Genomic DNA, 15,141 nt, shown 5'->3' on the forward strand with positions numbered 1-15,141 from the left:
TATAAATATATATATTATATGATCCATTGCTTTAATTGTTTGATCATTTCTCAACACTAAATTACTTTAATATTATGAATTTGAAATATGTCTTAATATATGATAAAATACGATCCCTATGAAGATCTTTAGAATATTCTTTGCTATTCGTGGGCTTTTATTTATCTACAAAATTTTAAACAGTTGGTCTAATTCTCCTAAAGCTACTACTGGGATATCAGTGTGAATAATATTGAATATATACATTAATTTGGGGAATATTAACATACTTAGAATGTTAAATATTTCCGTCTTAAAACATTCTACATTTCTCCATTTGTTTATGTATTATTTAATAACTTTCGATAGTTAAAAAATTGTTTTCCTTATAAATGTCTTGTGTATTTTTTGTTAGTACTAGAACTCTACCCTTCCATTGACAATTTAGTTTGCATAATGCTTTTGTTTCATATTTACAAGACATATATTTTTCTTTATAGTTATAATTCACTTAATCAATAACAAACTTGATATTTTAATTCTTGGCTAATTGCTCATTTTCATTGTTTTTTTTTCTTGATTTATTTCTCTTCTTCCTGGTTTAATTCCTCCAAAGCTCTTTCAGAATGTCATTAAACATTTAGAGTTGTAAAATACCTAAAAATTCCTTATTTTGCCCTTGCATTTAAATAACAGTTTAACTAGATTTAAAAAATTCTAGGTTCAAATTATTTTTTTTTTATACTGTGAAACTATTACCTCATTAACTTCTTTCTTCCAATATGGCTTATAATATCATGTTCTTAATAAGGATTGCACTTTCCTGTTTCTGTCTGTCTGTTAGTCATCTTGCTCATAATTTTGTATTATTTTGAACTTTAGGTAGAATGACCCTCTTTAGTAGTACCTGTAATGTAGGCCTTGTGGTGGAAAATTCCCTCAGCATCTGTATGTCTGATAAAGTCTTTATTTCTTCTTCAGATCTAAAGAACTTTGCTAGATATATGATTCTTGGCTGGTAATTTCTCTCTTTCAGTTGTATGAATATTTGATTCCACTCCCTCCTAGTTTGTAAGGTCTGTGCTGAAAAGTCAAATGATAATCTTATGGGGTTTCCTATTTAGGTTGCTGTCTTCTTTTCCCTGGCTGCCTTGAGAATTTTTTCTTTGTCATTCATTTTTGACAGTATTAATATAATGTGTCTTGGAGAAGACTTTTTTAAATTAAGATAATTAGGTGTTCTGCTTGCTTCTTGGATCCAGGGCTTTCCATAGGTTAGGTAAGTTCTCACTGACTGTTTGTTTGAATAGGTTCTCTGTTCTTTTCTCCGTCCTTCTCTTTCTGGTATAGCCATTATTCTGATATTGCTCTTTCTGATGGTATCAGATAGTTCCTGCGGAGCTCTTTTATTTATTTATTTATTTTCGGTCTCTAATCTCTCTCTTCTTCTATCTGTGTCATTTCCACATTTCTGTCTTTCATGCCACTAACTCCTCCTCCATCTGGTCAGCTCTATTTCTTACCTTGCTATTTTATTCTTCATCTCTTTTATTGCATTCGTCAGATTCAGAAGTTCTATTGGGTTCTTTAGTGTTTTAATTTCCTTGGTAAAGTATTACTTTTGTCACTAATTTTGTTTCTGAGGTCACTGAACTATCGATCAGCATTTTCTTATATCTCGTTGAGTTTTCTCAAAATACAATCTTGAAATCTGTCATTTAAGTTGTATATTTTTGTATTTATATGTTTATTTTTTGGAAATTTTTCATTTTCTTTCTGAGCTGCCTTGTCACCATGGTTGTTCATGGTGTTTGTTGGATTATTTCTTCGCCTACACATTTATGGAAAAGTACTCTGCTTTTTTTTTTTTTTTAATTATTATTATTTAGCGTGATCTCTCTTTAGCAAGTTGATAAAAAGAGATTTTTTTATTTGTTTTCCAGCAGGAGACTCCCTAGCCTCCTGCACTGTGGAGGCCTCCAGGATTTTTTCTTTGTGGTAGAAAAAAACATGCCCTTTATTCCCTGAAGAAGTGTGTGTCTCTTTTATGTCCAGATAGCTTCATCCCTGTACTCTACCATGACAGCAGAATGTGGAGGAGATAGGGATCCAAGCCTCTGAAGAGCCTCTGAAGAGCACCTGAAGTCTTGGTAAATTACCCCAACAGCTTGATGCAGTTCTGGGGCCTGCTATCTGTTCTGATATGGAACAGCGAGGTGCACTCTGGCAGGGTGGTAGGAGACGGCCACGCTTTGTGACTCAGCTATTGACTGCAATGGTGGTTGCTAAAACACAGCAGTCCACTTCCAATATTTTGTCTCTGCCCTGTTCTCTGTTCACTGGTCTCTGCTGCATGGAATATGTCAATCACTCAGGCAGGACTCCTCAGAAGCTTTCAAAGACTATAAACCACCACCTAAGTCCTCCCTCCCCTGCATCCTGCAGGGAGTTCAGGGTTGCGTTCACAGCACCAGTCTCCAGTGCTGATCTCTGCTCCTGTCCCTTTCCTCTTCCTTTACTCATCCAATTGCTCTTCCTTCAGATGCTCTATGAGCAGATCTCTCAGGTGTATTTGTGTGCTAGGCTGGGTATTTTCTTTGGATTGTAGCTGTTCAGTGTGTTGTAATATCAAGAGGAGAAATCAAGGGGGATTCTTTCTTCTGTCATGGTTCTAATGCCACTCCCTGGTAATTCTACTCTTAAGTTTTTGAAGAGTATTTATACTATTTTTATGAATATATATGAACCTAAAGGTTTAGACAGACATCATTTTGATGTCTGCTGCTATGGCTACCATCAGTGTTTGGATGTATTACAATTGTCATCTTGCCATAAAATATATTTTATATAATCTGAAACACTGATTCCTTGATATTTCCTTATGGAGAAATAAGATTCGCCTAAAGCTTTTCACTTTTTCCATTGATTGATTGATTGATTGATTTTTTGGAAACAGCCTTAAAATTAGAGAAAAGTTTCAAGTTTTAATACAAAGAACATTTTTTTTCCATGAGCCATTTGAGAGTAAATTGCTGGCATTAGGCCATTATCCCTGATTCCTTCATTTCCTACAAGCCAGAACATTCCAGTTAGCTACCATACCACCTTCACAATCAGAAAATTAACAGAGATACATTCTATCATTTGTTTCTCATACACTTTTCAAGTTTTGACCCTCATCTATGAAATCTTTTACAGCAAAGAGATCCTGCTGAGATCCATGGATTGTATTTTGTTGTTGTGTCTCTTCATGTCCCAAGTCTGGAACAGTTCCTCATTCCTTCCCTAACTTTCATGACTTTGGATCTTTCAAGGAATAATTTCCAGTCATAGAGAAAGTCCTCCAATGTTAATTTTTCTGATTTAATAAATTTAATTAAAAAAATTTATCCTAGCTTCTAGGAGAAAAAATAGAAATATTCGGACTTATAAAAAAGTTGCAAGAAGACTACCAAGAATTTCTGGGTACCATTCTCCAAATGTTAACTTTTTATTATAGCTGCTTTATGCTCTCTCGCTTCTCCTCTCTTTTTAGATAAATATCAATATAGGTATATAATATATATAATGTATGAATCATTTGTAAGTTGCAGACATGATACTTCTTTAGTCCTTTAGTGTGTATTTCCTTAAAAAAAGGAATTATCTTACATAACTGTAGTATAATTATCAAAATTGGGAAATGAAAATTAGCTCAGTATTAATATTTCATTTGTGGACCTTATTTAGATTTTTTTCAATTATCTTAAAAGTATCTTTTATAGGGCAAATAAAAAATAAAAAGATAATGTGTTGCATCCAATTGTCCTTTTTCTTTAGTCTCCGTTAACCTGTGACATTTCTTGAATCTTCCTGTGCTATCCATGCTATTTACATGAAGAGTATAGGTTGTAGACTTTCTCTCAGTTTAGGTTTGTGTGATGTTCCCTCATAAGAAGCTTCAGATTATGCCATTTTGTCAGAAGTGCCACCCAAGTGACGCCAAGTTATTCCCAGTGCAGCAAATCTGAAGGCACGTCTTTGGTTCCGTTACTGGCAATGTTGACATTGATCTGGGGTTGAGAAATGTCTGCAGGGTTCATCCACACAGTACAATTACTATTTACATGTTATATTTCACAAATGTCTCGTGTGGATATACTTTGAGATTCTAAGTATTTTGGTTACTCCTCAAAAATCTAACGCAATAGAATGAGCATCTATTGATGATTCTTTGCTTGAATCAATTATGATAGTGGCTAAATGAAGGAATTCTATCATTCCTTCCACATTTAAAATTCATAGAAACAAGCCAAACCAACAAATAAATGTAGAAGAAGGGAAAGCTTATTAATTTCATGTTTAAATTGTCCTACATGGTAACCGTTTTCAAGTTGACTTCATGTCTATTTGACATGTCCCCATTTTTCTATGAGTACTATGTTCCTCTCTATACAAGATGTTCCAAGTTCATCTTGCAGTTTTCTGCCTCAGCTCTGGAATCAGACATTTTTTCATCAAACCATGATTCCTTTTAGGAGACAGATATTTAGAAACCAAGATCTGGGCACTAGTTGTGGTTTCTGTGCGTATTGCTACTGGGGTTGTCATTGCTCATGGGTGCCCTCAGAGAACAGCGGGAAGTTACAAGTGCGTACATAAATACACATACAGGCATGCATGCATTCATCTACAGTTCTATATCAAAATCTATTGAAAACCATAAATTTTTAACAATTATTGCAGTTCCAGTCAAATCCCACATGGTTCATTCCAGCTTTGCCCATTCAGTGTTTTGTAACACCTTTTGTAGTGGTAAGCTGACTTCCATCTTCACTGTCATTACTTATTCGTTCAACCTCTTTTTATGCAACTAAGCTTTGTTGTTTCCGTCCCTACGCACATATCCTCTTCACTGCTACATGGATTCCAACACGCACATTGGGGTGTCTCCACTATTGTCTCCACTGTTGTCCCTCCCAGGATGTGCCCTGTCCACCCCATCCCTTCTCAGATATCCTGTGCCAGAGTACCTCTTCTGCAGATGATTTACCCCCACTGGGCTCTGAAAATCCACACTAGGCTATCCTGCTGCCTCTGTGTGGATGTCCCCTGACCTTGTTGATTCTTTGATATGTCATCCTCTGATGCTCACCATTCTGGGATGCTCTGACTTGAGCTCCAACACTGTGCCAGGTAGCCTTCCCACACTTTTATCTTCCTCTTTCCATTCAGGCTCCAACACCTCACTCTGGGCCACCATAGCTCCCTGGTTTTGTCCCCACGCTTTTGAACTAAAATGTTTGGGAAGAGAAGAAGAATTTAGAGGACTCTATTAAGTAGTGGGCTTTAGAACATGACTATATTTGGAATAACTGCCCTAGGAGTTTGAGAATTGCTTTATTTTATAAAATGTTTTAATGTGGAAAACAATTGCTCTGTAATTGTTTTGAATCAAAGCTTGCTTGACTCCTTAAAAGCGAGTCTCCTGAGATGCTTAGCTGTGAAAAAACACAATTTTGATGCCCTGAGCTGCACCTGCTGCTGACTGTGTCTGCTAAGAATGCACACCTGAAAAATTCATCCCACTGAAATAGAGCAGAATGATAAGTTGGGAGAATGACTCTAGACTTTAAGTTGAGATTTAGGACTTGACCATCTTTGGATTAATAATGCACAAGGACAGCAGAATTTTCTTTATTTTTTATACTTTGTTGCCTTTTAATTTAGCTGAAACATTTTGGATTTTAATTTTTAAGATTTTAATCTTTAAATTATATCCCTGAGAAATTAATGAGAGGGGGTTATATTTAATTTTGGAGTACTACTATATGTTGACATATGATTCAGGGAATATTTTAATTTAATTTGGAATATTTACTTTAATTTCACCCTTTGAATTTTGTTATTTAATCTCATTGCAGAGGCTCTGAGAGGCTGTATTGGGCAATGTGGTAGGCAGAACACAATCTGGGACAGGAACAATCTTTCGATTCAGAATGGCTATTGAGATCATTCCATTAATACACTACTCTGTCCCATTTCAGAGCTTAGAGTAAAATGTAATTTATTCAGCAGAAAGAACAGTTCCAGAATGTCTCCAAAAGACCCACAAATTTGTATGCAAGAGCAGTTATTTTCTTATAACTAGTATTATCTTCAGGATGTTAAATGTAGTTCTATGCTAACAATGCCTCTTGGGGTAATCTTTTGAGGATGTCAAAAGAAACAAGTCCCACATTTAGAATACGATTTTTAAAAGTAGCACCAGATGGACTTGGGGTCATGGGCCTGCTTCTCCTCCTCCTGGAGCTTCTTGTTCTGGTCTTGGCATCTGCTACCCCATTTCCTCTGGCTTCTACCTCTGCTCCTCATCTTCAGCGAGTTCTCGCTCCTGTTCCTGCCTCTTCTGCCTGCGTTCTTCTTTCAGTTGTCTGTCCCGGGCCTGCTCCTTCTTTGCTCTTCTTCTAGCCAGCGACCTTGTAGTGGGTTCCCCTTTCCCTCACTCTTGGTGCCCTTCTCTAGTCCCGAGGCCTGGGCCAGAGCTTCATAAGAAGTTTGAGCCACCTTGAAAATGAGCAGGAGGAACTCATCAGCGGCGACAAGCCCATTACAGTCACCATCCTTAAGTTCCAATTAGATCTACCATCTCAGGGTCACGTGGTCTTATGAAAAAAGGTGAAAACAAAACTTTTACCATGTCCCATTGACAGGCAGTAAACTTTCACAGACAAGGTACATTTTATGACATGCCGACACAAGATATTACCAGCAATTAGGAAAACCCCAGTGTGTATTGACTTTTGTCCTCCTGTAAAATGCAAACATCATGTTATGGCATGCAATTGTTGGAAAGTTTTGAATCTTGTAATTTAACACCAATAGAAAGAACACAGGTTCTCTTTAGCTGGATGAATATGAATGTACTCATTCTCAAGAGAAAAATGCAATAGAAATTTATAAAGGTTGGAGCAGCCATTTCTACCTGAAATAACCTGTGCTCCTGATTTGATATTTATTCCACGTTTGAAAACAGAACAAAATACTTATGATAATACCCTCTTACTAGAGAACAGGCTGATTTTAATGACTGAAATTTGGAAGTACATTTAAGTTTGTTCTAAGCGTAGTTTGCTCTGACATCTTTGGTGATCACCTCCCATGAACAGTTCATCCACGCTGACATAATCATCAGGTATGTGAAATACTTGCTAGCAACTTCTTTAGTACTCAGATTACAATGCCAGTTAAGTACCTTCAGACTCAGAAATAAATGGAGTGCAGAGCTGTCATGTGTGAAGTGAATATAAAGTCACCAGTCCTGGCTCTGGTCTCTCCTGATAAGAAAGTTCATAACCCTAAATCAATAGAGAGATTTCTTTCTCTTTTTCTTTCTTACCCGAAGGACAGCTCCAAAGTCCCTTCAAGGAGGTTCTTCAGGTCCTTCGTGGACAGTGCTGCCCCATCACAATCATTGAAAATGTGTGGTTTGTTGATTGAAAATTTCAGTGATATCGAAGATGCTTCTCAGAAGTAGAACCATTTTATTTCTTCCTTCACGTTCACGTTCAACTAGAACAATAAAATAGTAACCGGAATTAAAACCCTGTTTCTTATCTTGGAGAGGCTACAGCCACACTGTTTCAGGCAGATTCCTAAATAATGTGACCTCACAACAGTAGTTATTTTCAGCCTGGGCTTCTAAAGCACTTTATCTGTGAATACTGTACTTCGAACGGGCTAGAGAGAGCCTGAGAAATTTCAGACCAGGGAATCATCTTCAAACTATCTTGTAGGCAACTTTTGACTGTTCATCCTTCTAGATTATCCACATCCTTTCCCTTTCTGTCTTCCTGCTTGCTTGTCTATTTCAGATAGGACATACTATGTAGGAGTTTTTGAATTAAGCATTTAGTTTCTGTTATTTAATTCCCATAACTCTGTGAGATACAAATTGTCTACAGTTTATAAATAGCTTCCATAGATGTACGGTTTGGTTATTTGCCCAGGGCCATATGGTTAGTAAATAATAGGGCCAGAAGAGGAGTCGGACCTCTAAAAGTCCAAAGTCCATGCACATTTACATACAACAGGGACATAACTCATTCCTATGATTTGGGGACTGGTATACATTAGCTGTGCAGATGAGGCGAGGGTGACTTCAGTGACATCAGTGTAGGCATGAAAAAGAAGAAAAAGAACAAGAAAACCCCAAGAATGGGCAAGCCATTTCTTCCAGAAACAAGAAACTGGGCTAGAAAAGTAGGACTGGAGAATTTTCCACAGCAACAATGTCTAATAGAACTTCTTTTGTTGAAGGAAAAGTTCTATGTCTGCCCTGTCCAACTCAGTAGCCAGCAAGCACGTGTAGCTATTGAGCACTGACAGTGGGGCTGGTGTGACAGAGGAACTGTGGTTAGTGGCTACCATTTTGGGCAGGACATTTTTTTTCCTGAATCTATGCTGAGGTGTCACTTTGCCCCATGATGGCTGTCCCAATGGAAGATTTACTGATTTTTTTCTTTTAATAACAACTTTATAAGTCACACATTTAAAATGTAGAAAGCAATGGTTTCTAGTGTATTTATAGAGATGTGTAACCATTATCACAATAAATTTAGAACATTTTACTTACACCTAAAAGAAACACTATGCCTGTTAGCAGTGACTCCCCATTTCCTCCGAAGCACCACCTTGCCTAACCTCCACTCCCACCTCCAATCCCCCACTTCTGGCAGCCACCAATCTACTTTCTGTCTCTATGGCTCTGCCTACTCTGGACATTTCATATGAATAGAATTATACAATATGTTTTCAAGGTTCATTTATGTTGTAGCATGTAATGGGACTTCACTGTTTTCATGGGCAAATAATATTCCATTGGATGTGTGTACAAAATTTTAACTGTTCATCATTTGATTCATGTGAATATTACAATTCTATAAACCAACTAATAATAACAGAAAGCTGTTGGTAGTTGGAGCACCAGAAGAAAAGGAGGGAGACAGTGTGGCATAAAAACATTTGAATTAATGAATTTCACCAAGTATGGTGAAAAATATCAACCAGGATGTACTGAACCTCAAAGATAGTCTAAAAGGTTGAAGAGAAAACCCACCATATACAACCAAATCATAGTCAAATTGCTGTGGACCAATAAAACAGAAAAAAAATCTCAAAAATAGCTAGAGAAAAAGGGCACATTCTACAGAGAAGAACAAGATAACACGGAGTCTGAATTTTAATCCAAACATGGCATCAGGAAGACAATGGAATGCCATTTTTAAAATGTCTGAGGGGCCTCCAGAGTTGCTCAACCAGAAAGATTTTTAAAATGTTGAAAGAAACTAACCCTCTCAACCTAGAATTCTATGTCCAGTCAAAGTAGTCTTTAAAGAGGGAGAGAAAATAAAGGCGTTATTTGATCCATGGTGGAAAAGGAAATCACAAGGGAAATGGGAACTTATTTTGAAATGAATGACGATGAACACCTATCATATAAAAATTTGTGGATACACTGAAAACTGTATTTCAGAGGAAATTTATAACATTTAAAACATTCTTAGGAAAAAATTAAAGTCAATCAAGGGCTTAACTTACCACATTAAAATGCACGAAAATGAAGATAAAATTAAAGTAGAAAACAAGAAGAAATAAAGAGTAGAAGTCAATGAATTAGCAGATATTGATAAAATAAAGAATACTAACAAAGCCAAAAAAATGCTTTTGGAAAAATATCATAAAATTGGTAATATCTTGATCGATAAATAACAGGGATATAATACAAATGAACAATATCAAGAATTACACAGGGAACATCACTAGAAAAATTTTTTAAAAGATATAAAATTAACCAATTAGCCACTTAGATAAACAGATAATCTTTTTTAAGACCAAACATACCAAAACTGTCAGGGGAAGAAAAAATCATCTGAATGGCCTTACATTTGTTATTAAAAAAAAAAAAAAAAAAAAAAAGGAATGTAAATTTGAAATAAAAAAGCTTCCCAGAAAAACTTCATGCCCAGATGACTTCACTGGTAAATTCTACCAACTATTTAAGGGGAAAATGAAGACATGATCTTAACCATATTATGTATTTCAGAAACTGTAGAGAAGGATTATTTACCAGCTCATTTCTTGAAGGCAGCACAGCCCTGATAGCAAAACCTGAGAACGACATTACAGGAAAAGGGAATTATAGACCAATATCCCTCACAATCATAGGATCAAATATCATTGACAAAATAGTAATGAAGCAAAGAGCATATATTTGAAAATAAAATTATGACATGACCAAATGTGAGTCATCCTAGGAATGCAAGATTGGTGTCATTAAAAAATCATTCAACATAATTTGCCACATTCAGATTAAAATAGAAAAATGACATGATAATCTTAAAAATGCACAAAAACTAAATGACAAAATTTAGTGTCCATTCTTGATAAGGCATCTCGCCTACCTAGGATTAGAAAAAAGTTTCCTCAAGCTGTTCGAAAGAGCTTTGAAACACCTCCAGGTGATTATTATACTTTATGGGATATGAGCATCTTTCCTGTTGACTTAGGAAGGAGGCAGTGATGTCTGCTTTCAGTATGTTTTCCCACATTTTTCTGGATGATTTCAGCCAGTGCAATCAGAAAAGTAAGAAATAAAGATTATGCAGGAAGAACTAAAATGGCCTTTATGTGACCTTTACATAATTGCATAGTTAAGAAACTACAAAAATCTACAAGAACTAATAAGTGAACTGAACCAGGTTATATGATAGAATGTAAGTATACCAAAATCAATTGTATTTTATGTACTAGAAAAAAATGTAAAAAAATTATTAGAATAAATATTATTTAAAATGCCATAATAGAATAGTACTTAGAAATAAATGTGCCAAAATGTATATGATATTCTTGACAGAAATTGAAAAAGACATCAATAAATGAAGAGGTAAACCATGTTCACGATTGGAAGATTCCATATTGCTAAAATATCTATTTTCCCCAAATTGATCTGTATGTAGATTCATCATAACTTAATCATAACCCCAGTAGGTGTTTTGTTTGTTTGTTTGTTTGTTTTGATAAATGGACAGGTGATTCTAAAATAAATATTTAAATGTGAGGAACATAAAACAGTAAAATCAATTTGGAAGAGAGAAAAATATTGAACAACTTACACAACCTAATTTCAAAAATGACTATAAAGTGCTAGTAATTATGGCACTGTAATATTGGCTTTAGTATAGACAAACAAATTAATGAACAGAAATCGAGCCACACATAAATTGTCAACTGATTTTTTGACAAAGGTGCCAAGTTAATACAAGCTAATCCAAGTTAATTAATGAAAGAATTGCTTAAGCACTAACCAAATAAATAAATGAATTGGATTTCAAAACTTTAAAATCTTGAGTAGTACATCAACATACACCATTAAGAAAATGCATAGAAAAGCCCGAGATTACCCTGTAAGTTGAACTTTTACATAATATTGAATATAGAGAGTGCAATGAAAATAGTATTCCATTAATACTATAATATCCAAAATATTTTAATTCCAAGCATGAACTTATAATGATAAAATAAAAGGAAAAACATAACTGGAAAGTTATTCTTTATACTTAATCATATAGACCATGATAAAGATGACAACACTTCCTAATTTACTAAAGAAATTTTAATGTAAGAATAATTAACTTTCTCAAATTATTCTATATAACATTTTTAAATGAAATTTCCAAGCCAAGGAAATATGCCTTTAGTTTTAGTTTATTGACTATTCTTAATCATGCATTTTTTTAGGTTGAATTGGGACAATCGAGAATTCAATAATTAGTCTTTGATTTGCTAGTGAATATTCACACAAACTTTCTAAAAAAATACTGGAATGTAAATTAGATCATGAACAGCCCCCAAAACATAACAAGACACATAATCTTAATAAACGTGTTGAAGATGCACGCTTTAATTGCAGAGAAAACACACACCCCTATCAGTGTTGACGTTGCACTTTGTAACACTAGCAGATACACTGTCTCAGTTGCTTTTTAGTTGCCTGAGGGCCTAGAACTGGAAACAAATGCTTAGGAGATGTGTGCAGAAAAACAGAAAGAAAACCCTCTACAAAGGACAAGATTATTCAGGACTATGGAATCAAGATTGAAGTTCCAGAATTGCCATGAAACTCATTACTCTTATAGTCACAGAAGCAATAGCAAAAATTACCCCCCAAAAAACACAGTGGATGAAAAATTAACAATAAAGAAACAACATATCTGATGATGCAACAACGATATTCTGAATAGTGTGTCCTAGTATTGCAGTATACTGATCAAAATCTAGGAATGCCTGTTCGTACCAATAGGGCAATGTCACACTTTTCGACCAAGCCTGGTAACTGGAATAACGTCAACTTCTTATTGGTTGAAGAGGAAGCAACCATGGTCTGAAAGAAAGCCTGGGAAGCAGTGATTTACTGTGATGATTTTTCCACATAAAAAGTGGAAAAATCCATAAGACATTGGAATACTGTTTATAAAAGCATTCTGTACATGTTCATCTGGTCTCTTATCTTCCATGTATTGCAGATATTCTCATAACCAAAACCCTGCAAGATGTGCATCTACATAGTCTCCCAGACATTTTCTCAGTGTTTGCCTAGCATCTCTATCCCAGTAGGCAAAGGTTTCGGTAACAATAACAGTAGCCCTGGGACCATAATCTGAAAAATGCTCTTCATCTCTATTAAAATATGGTGTCATGTAGGGATCATCGCTTGCCAAATTTTGAAGGTCTAAACCTTCCTACCCTTGGAAACACTCAGATACACTGCTCAGGCTGTACAAGATGCTTAGAAGCACCTGCAAACACTTGGACTCGGTGCTTGTGAACAAAGGGTCAAAATAGTCTCTTAGAGCATCATTCATGTACATTTCTTAGAGCATCATTCATGTACAAAATAGTCTCTTAGAGCATCATTCATGTACATTTCTGAAAACTCGCAAAACAGAATAGCAACAATTGGATTCTTTCTTTCTCAAATGAGAGATTGGAAAGGCAGTGGGTACTCTTTCCACTAGATGGTAAGCTTATATTGTTATTAAAGGGAAATGATTCCTAGTTAATAGCATTTTAGATTCAGATGAAAAGTTAAATGTATAAAATGTATGAAATTTATGAAAGTTAAATATATGAAAACCTAATGGTTGTCTTCACATGTTATAACATAAGAGTTTCATCCCAAGAAAGTTTTCAAAGTTATTTCTAATTGATCTTTAATTTTTAGCTATAATCTTCCATTATTTATTTCTAATATTTTATATATATTCTTTAATTTGATCCTTCACCAAAGGATTTTGATCAGAATGTCTAATGATGTCCATGTTTAATAATTGTATTATGTCAATATAATCTATGCTACCTGGTGTTGATAAATTCATTTTTATTTTCCACCCAGTTTTAAAGGGCAAAAATATATTACTCAAATATTGGCAAAACCATTACACAGACAAATGTTGTGACACTGTCAAAAATGAACTATTAGTAAAGTTGTTATTCCTGAGCTGATAAACATCATCCAGACTCACCTTTGGAAAAACAATTGAAGGATTTAAGTGACAGATTTAAAGGGAGTTACAAAATAAGTGTCTGAAAAACAAGAATCAGCTGTAATAATGTTACAGTTTTCATAAATAAACAAGTTAATAAAATACCACGTAAAAGAGTGGGCAGATCTGTTTTGGCCATACGGGATTGCATAAATTGGTGAAGTCAAAAGGCAAAAGGAGCAAACTTCCTTTTCCTTTTAACATATGTAGAGAAATAGATTTCTCTGAACTCAGGCCTGATTTAAAAAGCAGATAGATACAAAATATATTTTAACATTTTTAATTTGCATTTGTTCAAAGGTAATCGTTATTCTATGTGATAGATTTTGAGGTTAAAAATAGAACGTTTGAACATACGAAAGTTACTTTTGTAATTAAGCTTTTAAATGCTTTTATAGTTTAAAATTAAAATGAATAAATTTGGCATTTAAAGTTTTTTTATTAGTTTTCTCATTTATGGTTTTTGCTTCTCTTTAGATTCTGCCTCTTATGTATCTGCTTTTCTATTTCAGGGATCATGTGAAAGAGTAAAAACTCAGCCAAAATTCAGGGACATCTGAAGGGAACCAGGTGCTGCCCACCAGCAACCTCTGAGGTTGGAGATGACTGGGCCTTGCACACGTGCTCTGTGTCCTCTTGGCTGGTGGGCCTCTGTGTGCACACTCAGTGACTTCAACCTCTGACTAGCACATGCTCCCTCCTGTCTAGAAGTGTTGCTTGGTAACAGTTATGGCTGAAAGATTCTAAACTGCCAAACTGCCCTGCTGGAATGTTGTGGCGAGAGGCGGTTGGCTTATCTGGAAGCGCCTTTCGAGCTCAGGGACGGAGAAAAGGAGAGGAGCTGAGGAGTATCTGAAGCTCGTAGACTTGACAAAGACTGGGACATGAAGAAGATTTTTGGATTTGAGAGTTGGAAGGGCAAGTTGCCCTTTGGATCCCTAACCAAATGGCAGAGGAACAGCATCGGCATCAGTCCCAAGGATGATAATAGTACCACCTCTTGGAACCGGTACCACATCCAAGATAAAGATCTCAGAAAGATCCACAGAGCTGCTAGCGCAGGCAATGCGCAAGAAATGGAGGAGATTCTTTTGACAAGTTTAAGGCACTTAAATGATAGAGACAGGAAGAACAGGTAATGGGGACTGTGAGGCCAGTGGGCAGGGGTGAACCTGGAAGAAGGGCTCGTCTGCCTGGGCACAGCCAGGTGAAGCCGGCTCTCCCATCATGGAGGATGCTGGGCTGTCTTCCGGCCCTAAATTCAACCCCACAGTGCCTTGGCAGTGGGGACCTTACCTGGGGCCTAGCGCCCAAATAGACTTAATGAGCAGCAATAAGGAAAACTTTAAGACCCACTTGTAATTCTCCTTATCGAGCACTTTACTGATGATTTTAAAGAGATTTAACTTAATATAATAATAGAAAAAAATTAAATATGTATGGCATTTTATTTTTGACGTTCAGGTTTTTATACCATAATGTTGATATACTATAGAAAACTGTATAATGAGGAAAATAGATCCCATAATAGATCAATTTGTGGGCTAAAAACTCTTCAGAAAAAAATCCAATGTCCATT

At 35.6% G+C, this 15,141-nt stretch overlaps 2 protein-coding genes across 2 annotated transcripts in view; both read left to right on the forward strand.

Moving 5' to 3' along the window:
* The window catches only part of LOC102878602 (ankyrin repeat domain-containing protein 26-like), a 115,418-nt gene extending 114,417 nt beyond the window's left edge, over positions 1-1,001 (forward strand). Inside the window, exon 30 of the mRNA XM_025040539.1 lies at positions 862-1,001. Within this exon, the coding sequence (XP_024896307.1) occupies positions 862-1,001 (140 nt within the window). The remainder of the gene's footprint in view (positions 1-861) is intronic.
* Positions 1,002-14,446: 13,445 nt separating this feature from the next.
* The window catches only part of LOC102878854 (ankyrin repeat domain-containing protein 26), a 65,951-nt gene continuing 65,256 nt past the window's right edge, over positions 14,447-15,141 (forward strand). The window contains exon 1 of the mRNA XM_015597896.1: positions 14,447-14,697. Coding sequence (XP_015453382.1) covers positions 14,447-14,697 — 251 coding nt within the window. The remainder of the gene's footprint in view (positions 14,698-15,141) is intronic.

This window comes from Pteropus alecto, unplaced genomic scaffold (genome assembly GCF_000325575.1).
Source record: "Pteropus alecto unplaced genomic scaffold, ASM32557v1 scaffold29, whole genome shotgun sequence".
In the NCBI taxonomy this organism is placed as follows: Eukaryota; Metazoa; Chordata; class Mammalia; order Chiroptera; family Pteropodidae; genus Pteropus; species Pteropus alecto.